At 40.2% G+C, this 13,349-nt stretch overlaps 1 protein-coding gene across 4 annotated transcripts in view; it reads right to left on the bottom strand.

Annotated features, from left to right (window-relative positions):
• Positions 1-13,349, bottom strand: part of LOC127442213 (astrotactin-1-like) — a 481,722-nt gene that overhangs the window by 16,781 nt on the left and 451,592 nt on the right. For all 4 annotated transcript variants that reach the window (XM_051700073.1, XM_051700074.1, XM_051700076.1 and 1 more), the window contains one exon: positions 10,251-10,383. In XM_051700073.1, the coding sequence (XP_051556033.1) occupies positions 10,251-10,383 (133 nt within the window). The remainder of the gene's footprint in view (positions 1-10,250; positions 10,384-13,349) is intronic.

Below are 13,349 nucleotides of genomic sequence, written 5' to 3'. Positions count from 1 at the left end.
TGCTGAGGAGCCGAGACAAGGTCCCGGCCATTTCAGTGGGTAGTTCAGTGTTGTGGCAAGAGGGACACAACATCTCATTCCCTCCATCAGGGAACGGAGGTTACAAAAGTAACCAGGACATTCCCTATCTGTCACTCACTCGACGTTGTATCAGTGTAGTGGTTCCCTATACAAAACAGCACAACTAGCTGAACTGTGTTACGTGGACTGGCGGTGTGAGACGGGCAGACTGCTGTGTGCCTCGTAGCCAGCGCACCAGGCCATCACGTAACCTCCCCCAACGCTCTTATGAGCGTAGAACGGTCCTTCGGGGACAAGTCGACTGCCCAAGAAATAGGGACAGGCTAGCCCAGTCGTGGCCTCTTTTTCTCTCTTTTCTCCCCAAAAAGAGTGGAATTTTTTTACCGACTAGGGCCATAAGTGTCTACATCGGGGGAGTGTCACTCCCAAGGGGGAGACACCCCGGAGACCATACCCGGGGGGGGGGGGGGGGGGGGTATTTTGAGTGGAAATATATCACATGGTCTTACCGAGTCTTGTCGGAAGTATGTCATGTGGAGAAGTCCCATGGTAGGTCCTATCCGAGAGGGGAGGAACTCTACAAACACGGTGACGGGGCAGAGGAACCACTGCCCAAGGAAGACGCAGTTTACCAACAGGGAAATGATTTAGTGGCAGATATACATCACATGGGGCCACCTATGGGGAACCAGCACATGTGGAGCACCTACCCCAGTACAGGGCTTAGTTAGCACATGTACTGGGCCGGCAGTGAGTTTCTCTGCAAACTCTTCTGCCACAGGGCTAAGGAGGAATGTCATCCAGGGATCACCACTTTGTGAACACTACTGGGAGTCAACAGCACACGTCTTCACCTCAAAGAAGGGAAAGCCGCTATGTGCAAGCGGTACACCTGGCCAGCTGTCCCGGAACTTACCTGTTCGTACCTGACAAAACATGGGACGAAACCGGCTCAACCTGGAGATTGTAGAACCTCACAAAGGTGTTGGGTGTTGCCCAGCCGAGTGCTCTGCAGATGTCTGCAAGAGAGGTGCCATTGGTCAGGGCCCAGGAGGCCACCACACTCCTGGAAGAATGGGCTTGTAGCCCCGTGGGGGGCGGCACATGCTGGGTGTGATATGCCATCACGATGGCATCAATGACCCAATGGGCGATCCTCTGTTTGGAGACAGCGCTTCCTTTCCGCTGTCTGCCAAAGCAGACAAAGACCTGCTCAGAGTTTCTAAAGCTCTGTGTGCGATCCACATAGATGCGTAAAGTGCACACCAGACACAGCAACACCAAGGCTGGGTCTGCCTCCTCCTGGGGCAGCGCTTGCAGGTTCACCACCTGATCCCTAAATGAGGTCGTGGAAACCTTGGGCACATAGTCCAGTCGGGGTCTCAGGATCACGTGAGAGTAGCCCGGACCGAACTCCAGGCGCATTTCGCTGACAGAGAATGCCTGCAGGTCCCCTACCCTCTTGACGGAAGTGAGTGCAGTCAGGAGGGCAGTCTTCAGAGAGAGTGCCTTTAGCTCGGCTGACTCCAACGGCTCAAAGGGAGCTCCCCGTAGTCCCCGAAGGACTACAGAGAGATCCCATGAGGGAATGAGGTGAGGTCTGGGGGGGTTCAACCTCCTAGGCCTCTCAGGAACCTGATGATCAAGTCGTGCTTCCCCAAATACTTACCATCCACTGCATCGTGATGTGCCGAAATGGCAGCTACATAGACCTTCAAGGTGGAGGGGGACAGCCGCCCCTCCAAGCCCTCCTGCAGGAAGGAAAGCACCGGTCCGACAGCGCACCTCTGGGGGTCTCCGCATTGGGAAGAACACCACTTAGCGAACAGACGCTACTTCAAGGCATACAGGCGCCTCATAGAGGGAACCCTAGCCTGAGTGATTGTGTCTACCACCGCAGGTGGTGTGCCAGCACGTCTATACCGAGAGGTGCCTCGGTCAGGGCGTACCAAAGCGCGCAGTGGGAGTATTCCCGGGAAGCAAACAGGACTACCTGTGCTCGACCGAATCGACTCCAAATCAGCTGGACCACCTGGGGGTGGAGTCAGGGAAGGATATGTTGAATGGCCTCAATCCCGGGTCAGAACTACCCTCATGCAGTTCTTTCAGTGCCTTGGCTTGGTGTACCTGCAGGAGAGCCATGGCATGCAGGGTGGAGGCGGCTCGTCCAGCGGTACCATAGGCCTTAGCCGCCAGAGAGGATGTGAACCTAAAGGCCCTGGATGGGAGCTTCGGGCGCCTGGGCCAGGTGGTTGGCGCTCTGCAGGTACAAGTGCACCGCGAGCACCTTATCCACCTGGGGGATCCCCGAATAGCCCCTGGCCACCCCACCATCGAGGGTAGTGAGGGTGGGGGAGCTGAGAGACTGGGATCGGGTCATGAAAGGTGCCCTCCACAATCTTGTCAGCTCCTCATGCACCTCCGGGAAGAAAGGAACCGGGGCCAGGCCCAGCCGTGAGTGGCGTTTCGAGCTGAGGAACCAATCGTGGAGCCGCGAGGGTTCAGGGGAGAGTGGAGGGTTCCACTCTAACCCGACGCTCGCAGCTGCCCGGGTAAGCATGTCGGTCAGCTCCGCGTCGGCTTGTGACTGGATGACCATACCCAAGGGAGGAAGCCCAGCCGAAGCCTCCATGTCGGACTGAACGAGCCCGCTCTCCGATGCTGCGCTTGAGAGCTCATCGTCTTCCCGGGCCCCGAATAAGAGGTTGAATGGGAGGTCCATGGGGGGATACCCGGTGGAGGTGCTCCCATTGAGGTCCCCAAATCACCCCCAGTGCCAACCTGTCATGGCCACATACCCGTAGGTAGAAGGACCGAGGCGGGGAGCTGCTGGGGTGGCTTTCTTTCTTACGAATGCAAGCCGCGACCACAAAGTTGCCATGGTCATGTTCTCTCAATGAGGACAAGACCCATCCATGAACGATGTCTCCACGTGGGCAGTGCCCAGACACGTAAGACAGCGATCGTGGCCGTCAGAAGCGGAGAGATACCGACCGCAACCAAGAATAACACACAAATCTTTAAAAAGACGTTCCGTGTGTGCCGCTCTTTTAGAATGATAATATAATAAGCAATATAATAGGTGTGGGTGAGAAACAGATCAATATTTAAGTCCTTTTTTAACTTTAAATCGACACTTTCACTTTCACATCCACATTCTAGTGTGGAAGTGACTTTCACATTCAGCCACCTACTGGTTGGGGCTGATCAAAGGTGGAGATTGATAGTAAAAAAGGACTTAAATATTGATCTGTTTCTCACCCACACATATCATATTGCTTCAGAAGATTTGGATTTAACCACTGGAGATTTATGGATTACATTTATGTCTCCTTTATATCATTTGGACCTTCAACATTCTGGTCACCATTCACTAGCATTGTGAGGACCTACAGTGCTGAGATAGTCATCTAAAAATCTTTGTTCTGCAGAGGAAAGAAAGTCACACCTGAGATGCATGAGGGTGAGTAAATGATAGAATATTAATTTTTGGGTGAACTATCCCTGTAATGTAGCCTACATATTCAGCTTCATCTGCTAATAGAAAATAAAAAATATGACAATAATATAATTACATAATAATAATAATAATAATAATAATTAAATAGGCCTATCCGAGGCAGATTTTATACAGAAACTATAAATGTAAAAGAGTTACATTTTTAAATTAGTTTTGAAACACTTCCGGTTTAAGCCACGCCCACACCCGGTTATATCTGAATACAGAAACAGATACAGATATTTTTTTGTCATAGTAACAGATACAGATACAGATAAGGGTTTCGCTGCACACCTCTAGTATTCAAAGCTTTTTTTTCTGCACAATCTGTATTTTTGCCTTGTTTACCAGTTAAAATATCTAAACAAATTAGATACATTTACTTGACAAGTTAAATTTTATAAGATAATAAGATGCTTTTAGAGAATTTATTACCCCAGTTGGCAAATTGTTTGCCTTGCTTTAAGCATCAATCCAACAAAATGTAATCCAAATGAGAAACAAATTTTGAGTAAGAAAATAGATTTAGCTTCTCAAGTAAATGTATCTTGTTGTAAGGATGTTTAGATCTATTTATTTTACGAAACCATGAAAAGAACCTGACAAGAACACTGAACAGGTCCTTAAATGATATAAAGACATTGTGTGCTCCTTTGAACAATGCTCATTTATCAAACACATTTGGACAGATAGTGTATTCAGGAGGACACAATGTCCTCCCCCCTCTCTCTCTTGGCTGGTGTAATCTCTTCAGCGTGCCCTTCATGTCCACATTGCATGTGTGCTAACTGCCTGCATGTGTCAAGGACATGCACCACAAAAATGGAGGCAAGGTAGCCGTGTGTTTAAATTCAAGAACCTACACATTGAAATACACACATTCAAGTTGCACAAACACAGACCAGTGCAAGACTTGCTGCTATGTATTGAACTGCAAAACCAGATGTCTGCAAACTGAAGTCATTTACTCTTTGAAAAGTAAGAATATACAAAAATGATATACAAAATTCTAAATAAATGAATTTTTTATTGCAAGTTTACAGTCTTTAAAATAAATGTTCTTTATCGGTACACTGTAAAAAATGTCTAATTTTAACGGTAAAAGACTAAAAATTCTACAGAAAAAACCTTAACTGATTAACGAGTATTAACTGTAAAATATACAGTAACATTTTTAAAATATATTTAAAAAGACAATACAGTAGATTTAACAATAAAATGTTGTAAAAATAAAAAAACAAATTTTAGATGTAAAAAGTATGATTTTCCTGTATAATTAATGGTAAAATATACATTATGTTTAACAAGAGAGTACATGTACTTTTTACAGTAAATTATTGTTAAAATTACAGTAAAAACAATAATCAGGCGTTCCCACAATTCTCTGTGTGACCCATCACATTTAATTATATTTTATGGGAATAGTTATGTTTCTTCTTATTTTTAATTACAGTTACGTACATCAGGGTGTTCTGTGTTATATTTGAAGTTTAGTTAATATTTACTGCATTATTTAAATTTCACATGTGTCACCCTGATGGTGTTAAGTGTTTGTGTGAGTGACACTGAGCACTGTCTCTACATGTTAATTGGTCATTGCTCCTGATCATCATGTCAACATGTGCTCTTCTGTAATTCTTATGGTGATACCTTCAAGAACAATACCTTCTAAAGTAAAAAGCAGATTTTTACAGTTTCAGGAGGTTAATATCAAGTTTATGGCATTTTTATTTATTTATTTATTTTTACTGTAAATTTAACAGATTTTTATTTATTTTTTTACAGTGCCAAATTAGGACCTTTAAAGGAATATTCCGGGTTGAAAACAAGTTAAGCTCAATCGACAGCATTTGTGGCATGATGTTGATTACCACAAAAAAAATAATTTTGACTTGCCCCTCCTTTTCTTTAAAAAAGCAAAAAGTTGGGTTCCAGTTAGGCACATAACATGAAAGTGAATGAGGGCCAATTTGTAAATGTTAAAATACTCACTATTTCAAAAGTCACAAGATATAAACAATATACAGTATGTGTTAACATGATTTTAATGTGATAAAATCGCTAACTAACTAACCTTTTCTGTGTGAAGTTATAGCCAATTATACAATTTTGTGACAATATAAAGCCAACAGACCCTAAAACCCTAAAATGACTGTAATAATTATGATTTAAACATATTTACAGCTCAAATAATACACAAGTTTTAACAGAAGAATTATGTAAGTGCTTTTATAAAATTATAAGCTTCACATTTCTGCCTTAAAATTGGCCCCATTCACTTCCATTGAAAGTGCCTCACTGTAATCTCCATTTTTGCTTCTTCTTCTTCTTTTTTTTTTTTTTAAAGAAAAGGAGGGATAAGTCAAAATTATTTTTCAATTTAATCAACATTATGCCACAAATGCCATCGACTGAGTTTAACTTGCACTGAGCCCAGAATATTCCTTTATCATCCTACATTCCTATTGCACAAAAGGTTCTTTGCAGTGGAAAAAGGTTCTTAAGACTATAAGTCTGAAGAACTACCTTAAATAACTATAACCTTTTATAGTATTAAGGTTTTTGGGGAACCAAAAATCGTTCTTGGATGACATTGCTGCCAAAACCCCTTTACAGAACCTTAATATTTAAGAGTGTAAATATAATACAGACGGTGCTCTGCAAAATATGAAGAGATATATGTGTGGGTTTGTTTACATACATATACAATTACACAAGTACACACTGCATATACAAGTACACACTAAAGTATGCATTAATGATATTGGGTTATCCATAATACAGGTGCATCTCAATAAATTAGAATGTCGTGGAAAAGTTCATTTATTTCAGTAATTCAACTCAAATTGTGAAACTCGTGTATTAAATAAATTCAATGCACACAGACTGAAGTAGTTTAAGTCTTTGGTTCTTTTAATTGTGATGATTTTGGCTCACATTTAACAAAAACCCACCAATTCACTATCTCAAAAAATTAGAATATGATGACATGCCAATCAGCTAATCAACTCAAAACACCTGCAAAGGTTTCCTGAGCCTTCAAAATGGTCTCTCAGTTTGGTTCATTAGGCTACACAAACATGGGGAAGACTGCTGATCTGACAGTTGTCCAGAAGACAATCATTGACACCCTTCACAAGGAGGGTAAGCCACAAACATTCATTGCCAAAGAAGCTGGCTGTTCACAGAGTGCTGTATCTAAGCATGTTAACAGAAAGTTGAGTGGAAGGAAAAAGTGTGGAAGAAAAAGATGCACAACCAACCGAGAGTACCGCAGCCTTATGAGGATTGTCAAGCAAAATCGATTCAAGAATTTGGGTGAACTTCACAAGGAATGGACTGAGGCTGGGGTCAAGGCATCAAGAGCCACCACACACAGATATGTCAAGGAATTTGGCTACAGTTGTTGTATTCCTCTTGTTAAGCCACTCCTGAACCACAGACAACGTCAGAGGCGTCTTACCTGGGCTAAGGAGAAGAAGAGCTGGACTGTTGCCCAGTGGTCCAAAGTCCTCTTTTCAAATGAGAGCAAGTTTTGTATTTCATTTGGAAACCAAGGTCCTAGAGTCTGGAGGAAGGGTGGAGAAGCTCATAGCCCAAGTTGCTTGAAGTCCAGTGTTAAGTTTCCACAGTCTGTGATGATTTGGGGTGCAATGTCATCTGCTGGTGTTGGTCCTTTGTGTTTTTTGAAAACCAAAGTCACTGCACCCGTTTACCAAGAAATTTTGGAGCACTTCATGCTTCCTTCTGCTGACCAGCTTTTTAAAGATGCTGATTTCATTTTCCAGCAGGATTTGGCACCTGCCCACACTGCCAAAAGCACCAAAAGTTGGTTAAATGACCATGGTGTTGGTGTGCTTTACTGGCCAGCAAACTCACCAGACCTGAACCCCATAGAGAATCTATGAGGTATTGTCAAGAGGAAAATGAGAAACAAGAGACCAAAAAATGCAGATGAGCTGAAGGCCACTGACAAAGAAACCTGGGCTTCCATACCACCTCAGCAGTGCCACAAACTGATCACCTCCATGCCACGCCGAATTGAGGCAGTAATTAAAGCAAAAGGAGCCCCTACCAAGTATTGAGTACATATACAGTAAATGAACATACTTTCCAGAAGGCCAACAATTCACTAAAAATGTTTTTTTTTATTGGTCTTCTGATGTATTCTAATTTTTTGAGATAGTGAATTGGTGGGTTTTTGTTAAATGTAAGCCAAAATCATCACAATTAAAAGAACCAAAGACTTAAACTACTTCAGTCTGTGTGCATTGAATTTATTTAATACACGAGTTTCACAATTTGAGTTGAATTACTGAAATAAATGAACTTTTCCACAACATTCTAATTTATTGAGATGCACCTGTATATTGGGGCTCTAATTGTTATAATTTGACCCTCACTTTAAGACTGACTATAATACTCTTCCAAAGTTCTGCTTATATCAAACGTTTACTTGAGAAGCGAACTCTTTTGTTTTCCAGTAAAAATTCTAAACATCCTTAAAATTAGATACATTTACTTGAGAGGCAACATTATGTAAGATAACACTACTAATTTTAAGAGAACATATCTTGAATTTAGTCTTTTATACCCCATTGGCAAATTGTTTTCTTGTTTTAAGCACAAATCTAACAAAATGTAAAATAATCATAATAAAAATAAGCAGAATTCTACATATACTGAAAACAAGTAGGTTATCCATAACATATTGGAGTACCTGTTTTTTCAAATTTTGATCATATCACCATCACTATAAGTCTCACTAGAAGTAATATTTACTCTTACAATATACTGTTTAGGTCAAAAGTTTACTTGGTATGCTTGCTCTTTTCGTGTTGTGTACAGCTCCCTTCAACAAATCAATCTTTCTATTGCTGTTTCTGCTATTACAACAAAGTGCACCCTTTGACGTACTTTCAAACCATTCCAGAATTTGAACTGCTTCCCCAGCTGTATCTGAGGCATGTAAAACAGGTCCAATTTGAGTCAGGTCTACGGGGTGAGCAGACCATGTTCTTTTTCCCCATGGCACAAAAATGAACATTCCCGAGAAAAGGATGCAGTACGTCACATAACAATTATCCAAAAGAGTCTAAACAGATGGGGGCCCACCATGCACGATTACCACTTCCAAGAGAATACGCTGAGCTGATGTCACCAGGTTTTATATAAAAGCGATGATTTTTGCTAATTATTCTTTTCCAAGAACATTTCTTACCTTGCTAGAGACACTGCCAAGCCATTTAGTGAAATGCACTTTGTAAATCAACTACTGATTTTCGAAAATTGACATAGGTAGGAAGTAGTCCAGACATTTTTTGCACGAATCATTCTCAGATATTCATAGCCTTAGTTAAATATAATTGCTTAGACTCACGCAGATAAAAAAAACCCCTCATCTGACTGTAGACATGCAACTCAACGTCAGTTCAAAGTCCAATTGAATTAGTCCAGCCAAAAGTTGGGCCTATATGTATTTTGATCACTGAAGGTGGAATTTACTAAGAATGAATTGCGCCCAATAAAAGCGGCAGTTTTTTGCATGCGCTGTCTGCACTGGTTTAGCGGTCATTTCACAAGAATAATTAGGCAGATTAGTCAGCGGCATAAATGTACTAAACGCAATTTGGCTTCGCTATGCACAACACATAATCTATATGAATTTAAACAGACTGATCTCAGTTCAAGAGACTCTGTGCTGTCGGTAAAGGGTTAAACTTCATGTGAGATGTGACAAAACAACATGTGACAAAACAACATGGTGACGACCACAGCAGAGTTTGTCTTTGGGAGAAACACCAAAAAACTACATCTGGTAAGAAACCTAATTAAGTTTTTACATTGAAACCTGTTTGAGTCAAAAGATTAGAGTCTCTAGTTTCATCTGATATGCCATTTTTAAAATTTGAGAGATTTATCGCGAAACGCCACGATGATAAACACAATGTAAACAAATGCGTACTTTAGCACATCTTTTCCTTAGAAATGATATATTTACTGTGCATTATCACATTAAGTATTAATGGGTTCATCCAAAATCTGACAAATTTTGCTTTCAAAGGTTTTACATGGAGTAAGGATAAAAATAAGGTGCATTTTGAACAGTTCTGAGACCAGTGCAGACAGATATTTGGACCAAGGGAGCAAGGGTGCATCCTATAGCTCTATGCTGCTAAGTGCATTCAATCCATAATTCCAATCAAAAGTTCAGTTTCAGGCTGCAGATGATGTTTGGACCACTCAACATGTTTGGCAGACATAGAACAATGGTAATCAGTACATATATTCAGAATTTATCATGTATAATTTTATTTGAACATGGTTGGCAGTGATTGGATGATGCTGGCCATTACTTTGAATCAGAATTAATTATGTTAATTTCTGATGTAATGTCTGAAAAACATGAATAACCAACATTCCTGGAAACATAATAAAAAATTTGATTAATATATATATATATATATATATATATATATATATATATATATATATATATATATATATATATATATGACTCTAGCTTTGAATTATTTACAATTTCACAACTTAGTCCCACTGTCCACATATGTTGCCATCAATTTTTAGGAAAACTATTTGCTCTAGATTTTTTTTAGGTGCTACTAGTTACAAATCAAAAAGGGAAATGGAAAATGCACACAGCAGTCAGGCTCAGGTATCAGGAGTATATAGACATATCTAGCCTTTACTTTTTTAAATGGGAACTCACATGTATGTGTTGTCTGGCTCCAGGCAGCGTATGATCAAGGAAATAGAGGACAGGGGATCAGGGATGTCCCCCAGCATCACACACGGAGATTTAGCCCCTGACATGATGTCATCCACAAAACTCAACATGGTCTCTGTGAGGAGAAGATAGCTTTGTTTAGCAAATTCAGAGACACACACAAGATTCTAGGACCTAATGATTCCGATGGAGTCCCATGCTGGTTTTTCTGTCAACAAATCATTTAAAATATCCTGTTTGTTTGCTTAGTTTTAAGTGTCTGTAATCAAGAATGATTAATGATATGTAAATAGAAGACACCTATGCTTATGCAGGGAAAACAAACATCACGTTGCAAGAGGTATCTGCAAAACAACTCCATCTTCTCAGCAAAGTCTCCAAAACTGGAACACTGAACAGTTTAACAAACATTGAATGCATAAGGATTTCCCTAAACCCGAAAACCCCTACCTGACTTTGACCCAGTGCTATGAAAAGAAGTGTTTCCCTGCTTCTCTCCTAGATTGTGGAACACAGAAGAACGTTCCAGAGATGGAGACCCTGTGGTTTGGACATTTCAAGTGAAGGAGACATCTGTGGTTTTGATTTCACACGAAACACATGACCCAGATCGAGCTGCAAGTGTCAGCTATCTAAAACGCTAATAAAGAGCCCATACAGGAGCTACCAGAGGTGCTGATGTGCTTTTGCCTGTTCTTATTAAGAAGCAGAGGGGAAGACTGTTTGCCCAGCTGGCCTGCATGCGTCACAGGACATGAGCACGGGGGCTTTGTGTGACTTTCATAGCAAGGAGAAACCTCCCCTGGATGGAGAACGTTTTAAAAGTGGTCTTCCTGGAGGCCTCCTCTTCAAACATACCAGGTCGCAGGCCTCTGAGAACAGGGTGCCAGGATAAATGCAAGTGTGTATCTGTAAAGTATGTGCGATTATGTGCTTTCTGCCACCAGTAAATATTTACAGTGCTTGTGAGTTAAGAACTGCAGTTGAGAGCAGAGGAATATGTGGTCTGACGTTAATGAAAAGAGACATTGTGTGGGACTGCTGCTCTCCAGGTCATATTTATTCAGCCATATACACTTCCATTGACAACAAACTCTAACATCCCATTTTTATGTGGAAAATAGGTGAAAATGAGGTGAGAAGGCAATAAAACTTTAAAATTTAGAGGGTGTTATTTTATTAGATTAAATTTAGTGCCATTTATGAACGGAGGAAGACATGATGGTTAAAGATTATTTAAATAGAGTTTTGAGTGGGAGTACTGCATGGGGAAAGTAGAAGTGCCTCTTAGTTTTTGATGTTATACAAACTTCTTAATTTATAGCTGTACAATTAAATAGTCTAACTAACTAACTGTGACACGCCACTAGCTTTCTTTTTAAGGAGGAAGCGGGAGCCGGTTAAACAATCCAAGTAAGTTTTTATGCTCCACACTCTTTTGCTGTAACACACACACACACACACACACTCTCTCTATTGGCTTTTCAGCACAATCACACACAGTCAGCTTCATGTGTTGTTCTCTCTCTCTTTTTCGGTCTGGACTGCCACTTTTTATCCCTCTCCACTCTCACTGCAAAACACAAACAGCTGTTAGAGATAATACCCACATGAGGGACTCCTTACCATTCTCATCTCCCGATTTCGTTCTCCTTTCACAAATCGGCGCTCGACCATGCCCCCACCTCCACACTAACTAAATACATAAACACATTATATATTCAGGTAAACAGTAATCCCTGTTTGAAACCAACTCTAAACCAACTGACTTTTTCAGAATTTACACGTTTTTAACCAGAAATTCAAACTGAAGTTTAAAGGTATAATTATAAATGAATTAAAAATGTTTGTCAGAAACTTAGTACTCTGGAAAACCTGTTGGTGTAGTTCTCAGAAAACAACACAGAAAAGTGAAATCCACTAAATCATGTTAATAAAGATGGTTTCTTTGGAAAAGCTGGTAAACAATTCACCAGGCATTCACTTTGCGCAATATAAATTAAACATTAAAAAGCTTATTCTTTAACACACGTTTTGTTATGATCACAATTCCAAAATTATTAGTTCATTTCTGTCTTCCTATGAATGTTAAAATTAAAATATTTCTCATGGCATATCCCATTTGTTCTAAATGGCGTAATGCATTGGCATGTGAACTTAGTCCAGTTTTCTATAGCATCCCGGCTGCAGAAAAGAGGCTTCCAGCAAAATGTTCACACAACCAAAGTCATAAGCATCAACTGTGAGCAGTCTTTTCATAAGCCACAGCAGTAAATTAGTTTTATGACACCTTAACTCTCTTTGACAAATGGAGATATGAAAATAATAATAGGCTAAATAAAAAAATAAAAAATACCTATCAAGATATCCCCACCTCTTTATCAAACTAAAGTTTTATTTGAAAATCCTTACATGTAGAACAGGTGTCTGGCATATACACCTGAATTTATGCTCTTTCATCATGTTCCATCCCCATGCCTCAGTCCCATTTTTCAACGGGAAAGACCTGGGTTGACATGATCACTTGATGGTGCCTGGCTGCCCTTCTTTAAACTTTGATGGGCTTCGACCAAAAACCATCTCTGATTCTTATTATTGTTAAAACATCAAAAACCAGCCATAAGTATCCCAACTCATCCAAGAGAGGTTGCAAGACATTTAGGAGAAGAATCATCCATAATGCTGAAATAAAAAAATAAAAAAAATAATAATAATAAAAATAAAAAAAAACAGGCTACTTTGCAGTGTTTTAAGGATTCTAATGGCTACCACATTTATTAGCTGATGAAAAAGGTCAGCCAAGAATCAAAACTTGAAAATGGCAGAAAATTACATTTTTGTGGTTGTGCCTCATCATGACAGAATTTGACTTTTCACTTATTGTTATACAGAATAGTATATTATTTTGTAAACTATTTAACTCATGTTGAATAATGTATACATCTGTACTTCTGTATACTAATATTAATTAGTTTTAATTAAAATATGTTTTACTTTCAAACACAAAGTTATACATTACTTCCTCCTATGGCAAATTATTGAAAGGAAAATATACTTTTCTGAAGACGTGAAGGATGTTTC

The sequence above is a fragment of the Myxocyprinus asiaticus genome, chromosome 6, assembly GCF_019703515.2.
Source record: "Myxocyprinus asiaticus isolate MX2 ecotype Aquarium Trade chromosome 6, UBuf_Myxa_2, whole genome shotgun sequence".
Classification (NCBI taxonomy): Eukaryota; Metazoa; Chordata; class Actinopteri; order Cypriniformes; family Catostomidae; genus Myxocyprinus; species Myxocyprinus asiaticus.
The sequence above is the reverse complement of the archived record's forward strand: the minus strand, read 5'-3'. Positions and strand labels throughout refer to the sequence as shown.